General features: G+C 34.4%; 1 protein-coding gene across 4 annotated transcripts in view; it reads right to left on the bottom strand.

The window, feature by feature from the left end:
- The window catches only part of ENPP3 (ectonucleotide pyrophosphatase/phosphodiesterase 3), a 111886-nt gene that overhangs the window by 58996 nt on the left and 39484 nt on the right, over positions 1 to 13406 (bottom strand). For all 4 annotated transcript variants that reach the window (XM_074187599.1, XM_074187601.1, XM_074187598.1 and 1 more), the window contains exons 12-13: positions 13292 to 13364; positions 1063 to 1171 (exon numbers count right to left, since the gene is read on the bottom strand). In XM_074187599.1, coding sequence (XP_074043700.1) covers positions 1063 to 1171; positions 13292 to 13364 — 182 coding nt within the window. The remainder of the gene's footprint in view (positions 1 to 1062; positions 1172 to 13291; positions 13365 to 13406) is intronic.

Genomic DNA, 13406 nt, shown 5'->3' with positions numbered 1-13406 from the left:
AGGAGGCGTGTGTGTGTCATAGAAATTAGGGAGCAAGCAGCCTCCTAACTCCAAAGCCAGCATCCTATACAAGACTGGCTTTCTTGCCTCCGACACATTGACATTGACTACCCATGGGTTCCTGGGCAAGTCTTTTAATCTCTGTGAACTTCAACAAGGTAGCATAATGAAGAAACAGGAAGAAAATGAGACAGGAAAGTCAAACACCATCTCCTCTCAGCCTCTAATGAAGATAACCCAGAACTTTCCCCAATTAAAGTCCCTTTAACTCCATTCACCAAAATCACTAACCTGCTTCCAGCCCTCCTCCTACAGTCATCATCCTCACTATCATTAATACCAACTTTCAGCTATCTCTTAGCAATGGGCAAATCAATCCAAGGAACCTAGGAACAATGGGACCACCACATCACACCAACCCACGCTGCTCCCCCCCCAACTAGCCCTACTTTACCACTATATCCTAAAAAACATGGAATATGTCCATCTAATACAGGGGAAACTTCCTCTAAATGTTATTTCATTCATTAGAATATGAGGTCATTGAGAAAAGGAGTTACTTCTCTTTTCTACTTATATATCCTTTACTTAGCACAATATTTCACACGATTTAATAAGGTTTTTCATTCATTCATTCATTCTTACATTTGGAAAAATTGCGAAAATCATGCTTATTCTCCTAATTTATAAGTCAAAAGAAATATAAAACAAATAAATAAAATATAAAAATAAGTTATTATTGCTATTGTTAACAATTTAGAATTAGAAAAAAATCTGGTTGAGGAATCAAATCTAATAATTTTAATTGTTTTTCCAGTTTTCTATCCCTTTTTGCCCCACTGCTGAATTTATGCTACCAAAACCTAGCATAGACTTTGGCAGCTACCAAATAGATGTATGTTGATCAATTTGGCTGATTCTTATTCTAGGATCCTATTATCCTAGGGAGTGAGCATTTTTTGTGGTTATTGTTAATTTGAATGCTCAATAAATAGATAATAAGAAAGGTAAAGAGTTCAAAAGGAAACACTAAATGAATGAACTGATGCAAGAAAAGATTACCATGATCAGCCAGAAGAATGATATTAACACAGTTGAGGAGGTTCCTTTGTTTTAGTCCATCCATTAACATTCCAAAAGCATTATCTGATTTCTCTAAGGCCTTAATTACCTGGAAACAAAGACAAAGTTAGCATATTCTTCTACAAATTATATCATATTTAAACAAATGACATCAGGGAGGTGATGCCATTGACAAGCAATGGAATTGGATTTGAATTTAGAGGAAGTGTTGTATTGTCACTAGGTTCACTTTCTCCTCCAGTGTCATCTGGGCAATAGCCAAATATGAATCAGAATGACTGGAATGAGGCAATCAGGATTAAGGTAGCTTTATCAAGGTCAGACAGCTAATAAGTGTGCCAAGAATCTGAGGTCAAACTTGAACTCAGGACCTCCTGATGCCAGGGCTAGTGCTCTATTCCCCTGCATCACCTAGCTACCCATATAAACAAATAATCACTTGTTCAATGTAGGTAATAAACATATTATCTGCCTCATATTTATCTCAAAAAGCTATTTGCTTTTTAAGTGACTAGCCGATCTGCAACTAGAAAGTCTGTTTTTTTGAAAGGCAGTTGAAGAAGGATCCTAGTGGAAAGCTCAGAAAGGAGAATCTGGGACTACTTTTGCACTAGAGAGGGAGGCAGTCTAAGCTTTGTCCAATAATTAAAGCTGAGTTTGAAAGTTTATATACGTTTTGTGAAGGTAGTTTTAGGGAAGGGTGAAATTCTGGATGGTGAAACCCTGGATGTAACAGACAGTAAGATGACTTGTACCAAGAGGCAGTTTGAGCAAGATGACTATGACAAAGTGAAGCACAGAAGCTATAGTTGTTCCAAGAATGAAGGATACTTTCCCAGGGAGGAAGACCATTCATTCAGATGTAGCCACCTTGTAGCAAAGCCCAATTTGCTCCATACTAATTATATCCCTAGTATATAGTATCCATCTTATTTTAGTCATTGTTTCTATAAGACAAAATTGAGTTTATATTTTTTTTCATTAAAGGTATAGCTGATATCAAATGAGCCCCATAACATTTTTCAGTAGGGGAAGGGGGGAGAAAAGACAGAATGGATCTTAAAAGATGAGAGCTTATTTTATTATATCTAGTCACAAATATCTGCTAGTAAAGTTAGACCACTTAAAGAGAAAAAGTAGAGAGAAACCTTGAGTTACAAAGTTGTATATGTACTGAATGGAGAGAACAGTGATGAAAATAAAGCTTTTAATGTTAGCAGGATGTATTTAATTTTTCTTTGAAGTCACAGCTGTATAAGCTTACTCTTCCTTGCTTTGTCTTTCATATAGTTGGCAAGAAATAAAACTTCTTCTGAAATGTAGGAAGAAGAAAAGAGAATATTCAAAGCATGCCAGAAAAACAAAAAGGTCACTGGTAGGAACATCAGCTGCATTGTTCATGTTTAAAAACAATGCTGTTGACATCAAGTTCCCCTGTATATAAGATTATGAGTGAAAAAATGACCAATAGTCCTTTCTGATTACATTTGTAGTTTAGTAGGAAAGAGAGCCTAGGTTTGAGTTCAGTCTGGCTAGGGCATTTTCCCTCTTTGAGCTTCAATTTTTCTCATCTGTAAAATGGGAATATATGAAAATCAAGAATGGAAAAGGAAATGGTAAGCTACTCCAGCATCCTTCCCAAGAAAATCCCATGGACATTTATTTCCATGGGAAAAATTCCTTCAACAATGACAATTAACCAAGATGGCTCACAGAGATGAGATGAGAAAATGTGCCTTTGTTCGTTTGTTTGCAGAGATGGTGGACATAGAATATAGGGTCAGGTAAGATTTTTGAGGAACATTTTTTTTCCTCTTTAAATATTATTTAAATTTTGTTAAAGGTATAGCTCAAATTAGTCTTATACTAGTTCTGTACAATGGAAGGCTATTTAATGGAGAGGGGAGGAAAATATTTGGAAATGAGGGTAATAAAAAATAAACAAGGATAACAAAACATCCTACTTCTGAAAAGAAGTAATATATGCAAAATATTTTACAAAAATTATGAGAATTATGTTAATGTTATTATTATCATTATTATTTAAGCTCTGAATTTCAACTATTTTCATGATGCATAAACCTTGTTGACTGCTTCACTCCTTATCATTAGGCAATGAATGGTGTGTGTCAAAGAGAATCTAGTAAATGTTTAGTTCTAAAATACTAATGAAAACTGTTTTGCTCTCCATCTGTTTTTATAACAAAGTGATTATTTTGCAATTGGAAGTGTCTTTCATGAAATGAGTGTTATATCTCTATTGTTCATTTCATTTGAAATATGACATTAGGTTACTTGTCAATAATGTACAATGGTTTATATGGTAAAAGTAAATGGAACATTATTTACAATTACAGCCCTCATAATCAAGCTCAAAACATTATGTACTCAATTTTCCATTAACCATAAAAAAGTCACTAAAACAAAGTGATAAAATTGTAAAACAGCTAATGAGTGTATCAAATCTGTAGCACTCTCCCAAGACCTTTCTCAATGCCACACATTCGTTAAAATCAATTTTGGCCTTGAAAGGTGAATTTGTTTTATTGGATGGCAAACTCCTTGTCAGTAGAGGCTATCTTTTGAAACTTTTAGTATCTCAAGAGCTTATCAGTATCTAGTACATGATAGGCACTTAATAAATGTTTATTGACTGATTGATTCATTTGATGTCAGTCTGAAGAACCAGAACCAATGGGTGAAAGTTGAATAAAGGTAAATCTAGGTTTGATGTGAAGACAAATTTGCTAACAATTAGAGATATCCAAAAGTTGAATGGGTTGCCCTGGAGAGGTAATGGATTCTTTCTCCTTCAGAGTAGAAGCTATATAACCATTAGTTGATTATGTTACAGCTTTGATTTTTTTATGAACATGGGTTGGCCTTAAATATTCATTGAGGTCCCTAAATTCTAAAGATTATGGAGGCAGCTAGGTGGCACACTGCGTAGAGCACCAGCCCTGGAGTCAGGAATACCTGAGTTCAAATCTGGCCTCAGACACTTAGTAATTACCTAGCTGTGTGGCCTTGGGCAAGCCACTTAACCCCATTGCCTTGCAAAAAAAAAAGAGAGTAATTAAAAAAAAGAGTAAAGATTATCTATTGCCTTCAATAAAATATAAACTCTTCATTTCAGCTTTCAAACCCTTTCACAAACTGATTCCAGTGTATTTTTCCAGACTCAATAAACTCCTCTTCCCATCCTCAATGTTCTAACTGGTCTTTTTGTTGATCCTCACATATTGCACTCCATCTCCCATCTCTGTACCTTTTCATTAACTATCATCCATTCCTGGAATAGACTCTTCTTGTTTTCACTTCACAGAATCCATTACTTTTTTTCAAGATCCAAGTTAAAATATCATCTTATACATGAAGCCCTTCCTGATCCATCCCTGCCAATTGTTTGTGTCTTCTCTCATCATCTATCTTTTATTTATGCTCTACATATATATTTCTATAAACCTATATATGTACATATCTACTAATAGAATTTAAGTTGCTTAAGAACAAAGTACCGTTTCCTTCTTTTAAAAATCTTTTTTTTCGAGGCAGCTAGGTGGCGTAGTGGATAGAGCACTGGCCCTGGAGTCAGGAGTACCTGAGTTCAAATCCAGCCTCAGATACTTAATAATTATCTAGCTGTGTGGTCTTCGGCAAGCCACTTAACCCCATTGCCTTGCAAAAACCTAAAAAAAAAAAAAATTAAAAAATCTTTGTGTCCTTAATTCCTGACACAATACCTGACATATAAAAGGTACTTAATTTTTTTATTTAGCATTTTATTTTTCCCCTGGTTATATATAAAAATAATTTGACATTCATTTTTAAAATTTTGAGTTCCAAATTCTCTCCCTTCCTCGCACCCCACCCTCACCCTTCTTTGAGAAAGCAAGCAATTTTATATAGGTCATAAATGTATAGCCATGGAAGACATTTCCATAATAATCTTATGGTGAAAGAAAAAATAGATTCCCCAACCAGAAAAAAATGAAATCTCAAAAGTTTTAAAAATATACTCTAATATGCATATAACAGGCATTTAAAAATATTTGCTAATTAACTAAAAATTTCTGAACTAGCTGGTTTTGTGGACTGACCACAAAAGGTTTGTGGTCTGAAATCAGAAAAGAGTTAAGTAGTTCCTCAGGCTAAGATCTGGTGAATGCCTGCTCCCAAACCCTCCAAGAGAAAAGAGGCACAAAGAATAATAAGAGGCACATGTAGATTAATAGATGGCAGCAAAGAGAAGAAGAGAGTAGCAGAGAGCAGTAGAGATATCTATAGAAAGCAGCAGGTCAGTGCAACAAAGATGCCCCTGAAAATTGTTCAGATATGTAAACAGAGGATAGAAAATGGTAGCTCAGCAGAGACTCCAGAGGGCAGCAGTTAGCAATCAACCAAAATCTATCAGAAGTACAACAGGAGAACATCCTAGTATCTCTCTTCAGGAAAACTTGTTTAATGACATTCTAAGATATTAGTACATTTGTGGGGGGAGTGAGCAGCAAAGGCACAATTTTAGGAACTATATCTATTATACATGATCATACCTGTTTCCTACACAAGAAACTCTCTAATATGACCCTTTAATCTATGTTCCTGGGATGTATCAATACTACAAATTGTCACATAAGTTTCCCCAAACCCTTTATGATAATACATTTGTATGATAATACAATTTGTCAGTTGAAAGAATTTAGATGTTTATCTAACCTGGGTGAATGCAAATACTGTGGACAGAATAATCAGAAATTTAGAAGCAATTTTAAAATGGAAAAGAATAAGAAAGGGGAATTCAAGAGACACTGAGAACTGGAGCTCAGAATGAACTGAAAGAATTGAACAAATCTCATATATGGTAAATAAGCATTTAAGGAAGTAAGAACAGGCTTTTCTTCCCCAGTAAGTAAATCCTAAAAGAAAATTATACTTTTCCAATCTTTAAAAATTTAGCTTTATTTTCCTCTTTGTAATCCAAATTAAATGAATTAGCCTTATATTTAGGCAAATGTCAATTTGGATAACTGTATACAAGACATTCTTTTATTACTTTTGTACTTATAATTGTGCCAATATTTTTTTGGAAATTTCCTTGAATGGCAAATTATACCTGATTTGAAAGTATAGGTTGCATCTTCCCTATTAGAAGGCAAGCTTCTGGGGGGGAGTTAGGTGGCACAGAGCCTAGAGGGCTTGAGTTCAAATCTTACCTCAGACACTTAATACTTATTTAGCTGTGTGACCTTGGGCAAGTCATTTAATCCCATTGCTTTGCAAAAGCAAAAAAAAAAGTTAAGCTGCCTGTGTGTAGGGATTGATTCCTTCATTATATTTGTGTTTGTTGTGTCTACCAAACTGTCTGGCACATAGAATTTAAATATGTGTTGATGGATTGATTTTCATATTTCTAATATGTACAGATATATGCACTGGACAATTCTTAAATAACATTTAAGGAATAAGTCTTTATTATTAAATTATTTGTGAGTAATGTATTATGAATTACTTCACTGACTCAATCATAAAAGAAATAAAAGTTTATTACTGTAACTGTTTAATAATTTAAATGTCTATGAATATATATTATAGATATCTATATAATAGGTATACATTATACATGTGGGTGGACAAGAAGTATATATGTACACACATACACACACACACACACACCCCTCTCTGTCCTCCTGAATTCTCCCTCTATCAATGATCAATTCTCTATTACTATTGATGACACATCCTCAGTAATTCAGGCTCAAAAACATGGGTTTCATATGGGACTCCTCACTTTCTTAACCCTCCTCTCCATATCTAATGTGTTGCCAACGCTATCAATTTTACCTTCATAGTATTCCCCGAATACTTTCCCCTTCTCTCCTCTGATACTACCACCAACCAGGAATAGGTTTTTATCACCTCATACCCCTGGATTATTGCAGTAACTTGCTGGTTGGTCTTCCCAGCCATTCTAGTTCATTCTCTAAACTATCAAACTTATCTTACACACACACACACCCATCTCTCTACACTAAATAATCTCCAATGGCTTCATATCACTTCCAAGATCAAATATAAAACCCTTTACCTGACATTTAAAAGATCTTCATAACCTTCCAGTCTTCTTGCACTTTATACACATTAGACTTTTAAGCTTTTCAATCCAGTGACACTGCCTTTGCTATTCCTTGAACAAGACACTTTCCATCTCCTGACTACAAGCATTTTCACTGTTTGTCCCCTATGCCTGGAATGCTCTCTCTCTCTTCATTTCAGCCTCCTGATTTCCCTAGCTAAAATCTTAACTTCTATAAGAAATTTATCCTGATTTTCCCTTAATTCTAATATCTTCTTCTCTTGATTAATTCCAGTTTATCCAATATGAAACTTATTTATATGGGTTGTTTACATGTTTTCTACCCCCAAAGACTGTAAGCTCTTTGAGAACAGACTGTCTTTTGACTTTCCTTAAATCTCCAATGTCTGCCACAGATCCTAGTTCATAATAGGAGTTTAGTAAAAAGATAAATGTAATGTAGAGACTGTGATAGAGGGATCTTTTCTCTCTCTAATTTAAAGTACATGCAGATGATCAATGTGGTCTTGATGACAAAGTCTGATTGCTGAACCAGAAGTTTATCAGAAAGGCTCAAGTAAATACAAGAGCTCTCTTTTCTATGATGGCCTTGCAGAGAGGAGGAAGAGGAATACTGTAAGCCTTTACTTTGGAGGGGGTACTAAAAGTGTCAACAATACTAGGGAAGATTACCTCATACTCCCTCTGGCTTAATTCCTAAAACTCCAAGGGGAGAAGCAAGTAGCAGGCTAAGGAAACTTAACCAACTAGCATTAAGTGGGAATCAGGAGAAGGATCCCATAATTTATGTGCCATTTAACATTATTATTGTAATAATAGTTGTAAATTCATTTTCACTATTTCATCTTTATAAAATTCCATTGATACAGTTACTTCACAAATGAGTTTATCACTTAGAAAGTCGATCTTAGTTTCCCTAAGGTGAGACTTCAAGGAACCAAAATTAATAACCTCAGAAGTGTTTTTTAGTTGATTAGTTAGTCCACCAGATTATCTGTTCTTTCTATTCCTAAATTTCTCTACTGAAAGTAAGTCATCTGAATGAATGAAAGAAACATTAACTAAAATTAAAAAAAGAAATAAAAACTGATGAATCAGAATAATCCCCACTTGTCTTGGCAGAGATAATGTAATCTTTGTCATTTCCTTCTCCAACTCATTTTGCAATTGAGGAAAGAAAATGAGACAAACAAGTTTAAGAGACTTTCCCAGAGTCACACAGCTTTTAGGCGTTTGAGGTCCACACCTGACTCCAGGTCTGGTGCTCTATCCACTGTGCCACTTAACTGTCCACACCCCAATTACTACTATAAAAATGTAAATGAAAAGAATCATTAAAAGGAAGCCTAGTTCCAAGTAAATGAAAAACTGATAATAGTATCAGGGCACAGATAATAGAATAGTCTTTCTTGCAATTAGCAGAAAGAAGAAAGACTATGGCAGTCATGATGTTTTAACACTATTATTATATCCATTCTTTTTGCTTAACTGCTACTTTTGGTTAAAAGGAAGATTCAAGAGAGTACAGTCTATATGGAGTGAATATCGTCCCCCAAAAACCTATAATGTAAAAATGTAAGTCATCACTGAGATAGAATTGGAATAGGTCAACCTCCTCATTTAATAAATGAGAAAACTGAGGCACAGAAAGCTTAATTGGCTTGGGATGTTAGAGGAAGAATTTGAATCTACTTCACTTTACTGGCTCACCTTAGTTCTATTCACTGTATCACATTATCTCTCTTTTTTTTAATCCAAGTCATCCACATTTAAAACAGAGGTGGCATAATCCTCTATGAAAGATATCCATATATCTCCAAATGCCTGCATAAGCCCACTGCCCAAACACCTTGTGAGCACTTTTTTTTCCTCTACCAGTTGGAACTTAACATGTAGGCACACACCACTGTTTTCTTACTGCTGGTACTACTCTCTTCTCCTTTCCCTCATCACCTATCTTCACCTGCAGAAAAGAATGTGATCTGGGATTTCTTTTCTCCTTTATTTTCTTCCCTGAAAAAAATAGCGTCAACTCTACTTTTAGTTATTATTTTTAAAATGTTACTGGAAGATATCCAAGGCATTGAAATTTACCGTGATTTTATCATTCCATTCAAGTCCTATTTAGGAGAACTCAAGTTTGATTTTTTTTTTTTTAGTTCTTCCTCTTTTGCCTGATAAATTATTCTCTGAAATCAGTCAAATCACTTCTTTCTGGGCAGGATGTTAAATCTGGTTCCAGATATCTAATCAAAATATTCAGCTTGGCAAAGTGATAGGCATCTGTTTCATCCATCTTTCTTTTTTACCTAAGCTCCAAATCTGTGTCAAAAGCCACTCTCAACTTATTGCCACCCCCTCTCACATATGCACCAATATATATATTTTTGCTTGTTTACAATTTCTCTGTGGGAAAGTTCCTGGTGAAATCCTCTCAGCATTAAGAAGTGTTTTTGTCAAGAAAACCTTGCATTCCAAAGGACATTCAAAGCCACCTGCTTTATGATAAGGCTATTTTTTGCAAACTGGGAGGACATTCTGCCCATAGACATTACTTCATTTTAGTTGAGGTAATTATGAAATCCTAAATTACCTCACCATATGATGAGGATAAATATTGTGAAAGCATTTCATCTTTTCTTTGTGTCTGTTGCTGGGGTAGATTTCAGTGACTAGATTGTACCCCCCAGAAGTTCAACCAATGGACTAAAGGGGAGGAGGGTTAGGGAGAAGGGGGGAACTCTATATATTCTTGCTTGACTGTAGTTTGGGTGCAGCTCTCTGACTCTCACCACTCTGAGTGTGAGATTTTTGAGTCTGCCCTTTCTTGAGAAGGTAAATAAACAAGAACTTTCTTTTGTTCAGATCCAGTCTCTGAAGATTTTATTTAGTGTATTTTTATCACACACATTTCCCTCACTCTATACATTGTGAAAAGATTAAAATTAGTATGACTACCTCTGATTTCTTATATATTGATTTCTACTGTATTGATTCTACACTGTAATTGATTTTATGCTCTATTAATTTTATAATTGGGTTTGCAACTACTTGGCTTGGTTGAGCTCAGCAATCCAGTTAAGCTAGTTTAAAGTTATTTTAAATGAAAGACTATTATCTATCATGCCCGTATCCCCCTAGGATACTACAGGAGTAACTGTTTTAGTCTCACAAAATTATTATGCCAAAAAGGTATACTAATGCTTGGGTTTTATCTCCCTAAGAAACCCTTTCAGGCATCAGGAAGTCTACTAACTCAGTAATCACTAGCCCCACAAGGGTATGCTAGCCCACTTTCTTAAAATAACCAATTATGTCCTCACTCCCATGATGCTATTTACCCTGAAATCAATTATATTGTCTTCCCCACCTATCTAATTCTGTATTTTCTAAAACCATTTTAAGATTGGTGAGCCCTATTTTGGTTATTAAGAGAGATCATTGATGCAATTTATTGGTTATTGCTAGCCTGGCTAATAAATTGATCATGCTTAGAACATTATCTCTGTTTACCTTAATTTTCAAATGAAACTATGGACTAGGTAAGAGAACTGAAAAAGAGGGAATTCTATGAAAGCAAGACTCTTCCTTAGATGATCTCAATCAACTGATCAGGAGTTCTTTCCTACTGGCAGCCATTCACCTAAAAAAGGTCAATAGCTTATCCCTGAAATGTTTTTCACTTTGCTGAGGAGAATGACTCTACTGACTCTGGAATGAAAGAAGTGGTCTTCAAATCTGGCCTCCAATGCTATCTGTATTTTATGTCCTTGCACAAAACACCAACCTAGTTGAGTCTCAGTCTCATTTTAAAATAAGAGCAGTTGGACTAGATGGTCTCTGAGGTCTATTTTAGGTCTTATTCTATGATTCTTTGATCTTCTCATAGTCATATTCAGAGGTAAATTAAATATAAAATATCATTTTTAGTTATTATTGTAAGTTTAGGTTTAGATATATATAGGTAACAGTATAGATTTCATAACTATTTCCTTCTCCAGTTCAGTGTACCCAGGGTCACACTGCTAATAAGGTCATATTTAAACTTAGGAAGACTCATCTTGTCTCCAGAGCTGGAACTCTATTCACTGTGTCTATATGTATAGATAGGTATAGATTTAAATAATATGGATATAGTATAGATATATATTATATGTGATATGTAAAAATGTCACCTCTAGTTTCTACTGTATGAGTTTTAACTGATTTTGTTATATTGATTTTATAATTGTCAGCTTTTCCTATGACTTAATTTAAAGTTACAAGTTAACTTATTCGAGATATTGTCTGTCCTTGCAAATTAGAAAAGATCTTTTTTTTTTTTTGGCAAGGCAATGGGATTGAGGGACTTGTCCAAGGTCACATGGTTAAGTAATTATTAATTGTCTAAGACCAAATTTGAACTCAGATCCTTCTAATTTCGGGCCAGTAATCTATCCATTGTGGCATGCAACTGCTCCTAAAAAGGATCTTAATCTCCCAACAAACTTTTCCACACCAAAGAGTATGCTAATTCAAGTCTGAAAGATGTTGATGAGAATTATAAAACAATTATAAAATAAATAAAACAATTAATGCTTAATTGTCAGAAAGGAAACAGGTGACACAATATAGGTGATGAAAGGTCTGGAGTCAAAAGACTCATCTTACTGAACTCAGACATTTACTAGTTGTGTGACCCTGGGCAAATCACTTAATATGGTTTACCTCAGTTTCCTCAACTATAAAATGAATTTCAGAAGGAAATAGCAAACTATTCTAATATCTTTGCCAAGAAAACCACAAATGGGGTCATGATAAGTCAGACATGACTCAAAATGACTAACAACAAATGATTACTTTCTTTAAAATCACTAATTATGTTGTTCCCATCTCCATGATACTGTCTACCCTGAAACCAAATGTATTTTCTTCTCCACCTACCCAACTCTGTATTCCCCAAAACTATATTAAGGGTTGATGAGACATTAGGTCTTTGGTCATTGAGAGATGCTAGCAATCCAATTTATTGGTAACTGCTAGCTTAACAAATTGGTCATATTCAGACCCTTGTCTCTTAGTTTACCTTCCATTTTCAAATGTTAACATGGATATAGAAAAATATAAATATATAGGTATATAGATATGTTTATGAGTACAGTACAGATATAGAAATAGATGAGGCAACCTAGAATAGTGAATAAAAAACTAGCCTCAAAGCCAAGAAGATGTGATTCAAATCCTGCCTCTGACATATAAAGGTTATATGACCCTAGTTAAAGCACTTTACCTCCCAATGATCTAAGCATATCTTTTAAGTGTATAATTTGCACAAAAGGCAACAAATTATATTGATAGAGGGAATTTTCTCTCTATGGAATTCTCTGTACTACTAAAATAATAGATTCAATTCTTATTCCACATCTGTGTGTGTGTGTATATACATATACATATACATATTATATATATATATATATATATATATGTACATGCACACAAAGTCAATATGACTGAAAAGACTGAATGGTAACATATATAATGTGTGTAAGTCTGTGTGTGTGTGTAGGGAGAGACAGACAGACATATGAACTCTCTAAGAACACAAGACAATGGAATTCCCTCCACTTAGTTTATCATTAGATGTCTTTGGATTTCAAAAGTAGCAAAATTAAGGTATGCAGTCCTCAGCCACACTACATTTTTTGATGCTGAAACAAACTGGTGAATAATGCCAATAATTTGTATCATTTTATTGATTTAACTGTTTTACTCTAATAAAATTTTAATATAAATGTCTAATTTTTCAGAGATACATTGTGCAGTATATTACAGGTTACTTTTTTTTGTATTAGGCAATATAATCCAATGGCACTGGAGACTTGACATAGCTTCATTAGTACAGATAACTCCCAGGTATGGAAATTCCCTCTTACCATTTCAGAAAACATTTTCTAAGCATTTTATATTCTTTGAGAGTATATCAAGAGCAATGAGATGTAAAAAGTTACTTCCAGGTATCTATCACACAGCTAATATGTCTCAGACTTGAGACATATGTAGATCTTCCTGACTTTAATATATTGCCTCAGTATGACTCAATATCAAACAATTTTAAGACAAAATAAATAAACTTACTTCACCACTGACTGGTCCACCTTTATGTCCAGCAGAATCTGGTTCTTCTATATAGATGGTATAAAAATCTGGTCTGGGATAAAATTAAGAGACAAGACAAATTTTTCTTGATATT

Source organism: Macrotis lagotis, chromosome 5 (assembly GCF_037893015.1).
Source record: "Macrotis lagotis isolate mMagLag1 chromosome 5, bilby.v1.9.chrom.fasta, whole genome shotgun sequence".
NCBI lineage: Eukaryota > Metazoa > Chordata > Mammalia > Peramelemorphia > Peramelidae > Macrotis > Macrotis lagotis.
This window is presented reverse-complemented; position numbering and strand designations above follow the sequence as displayed.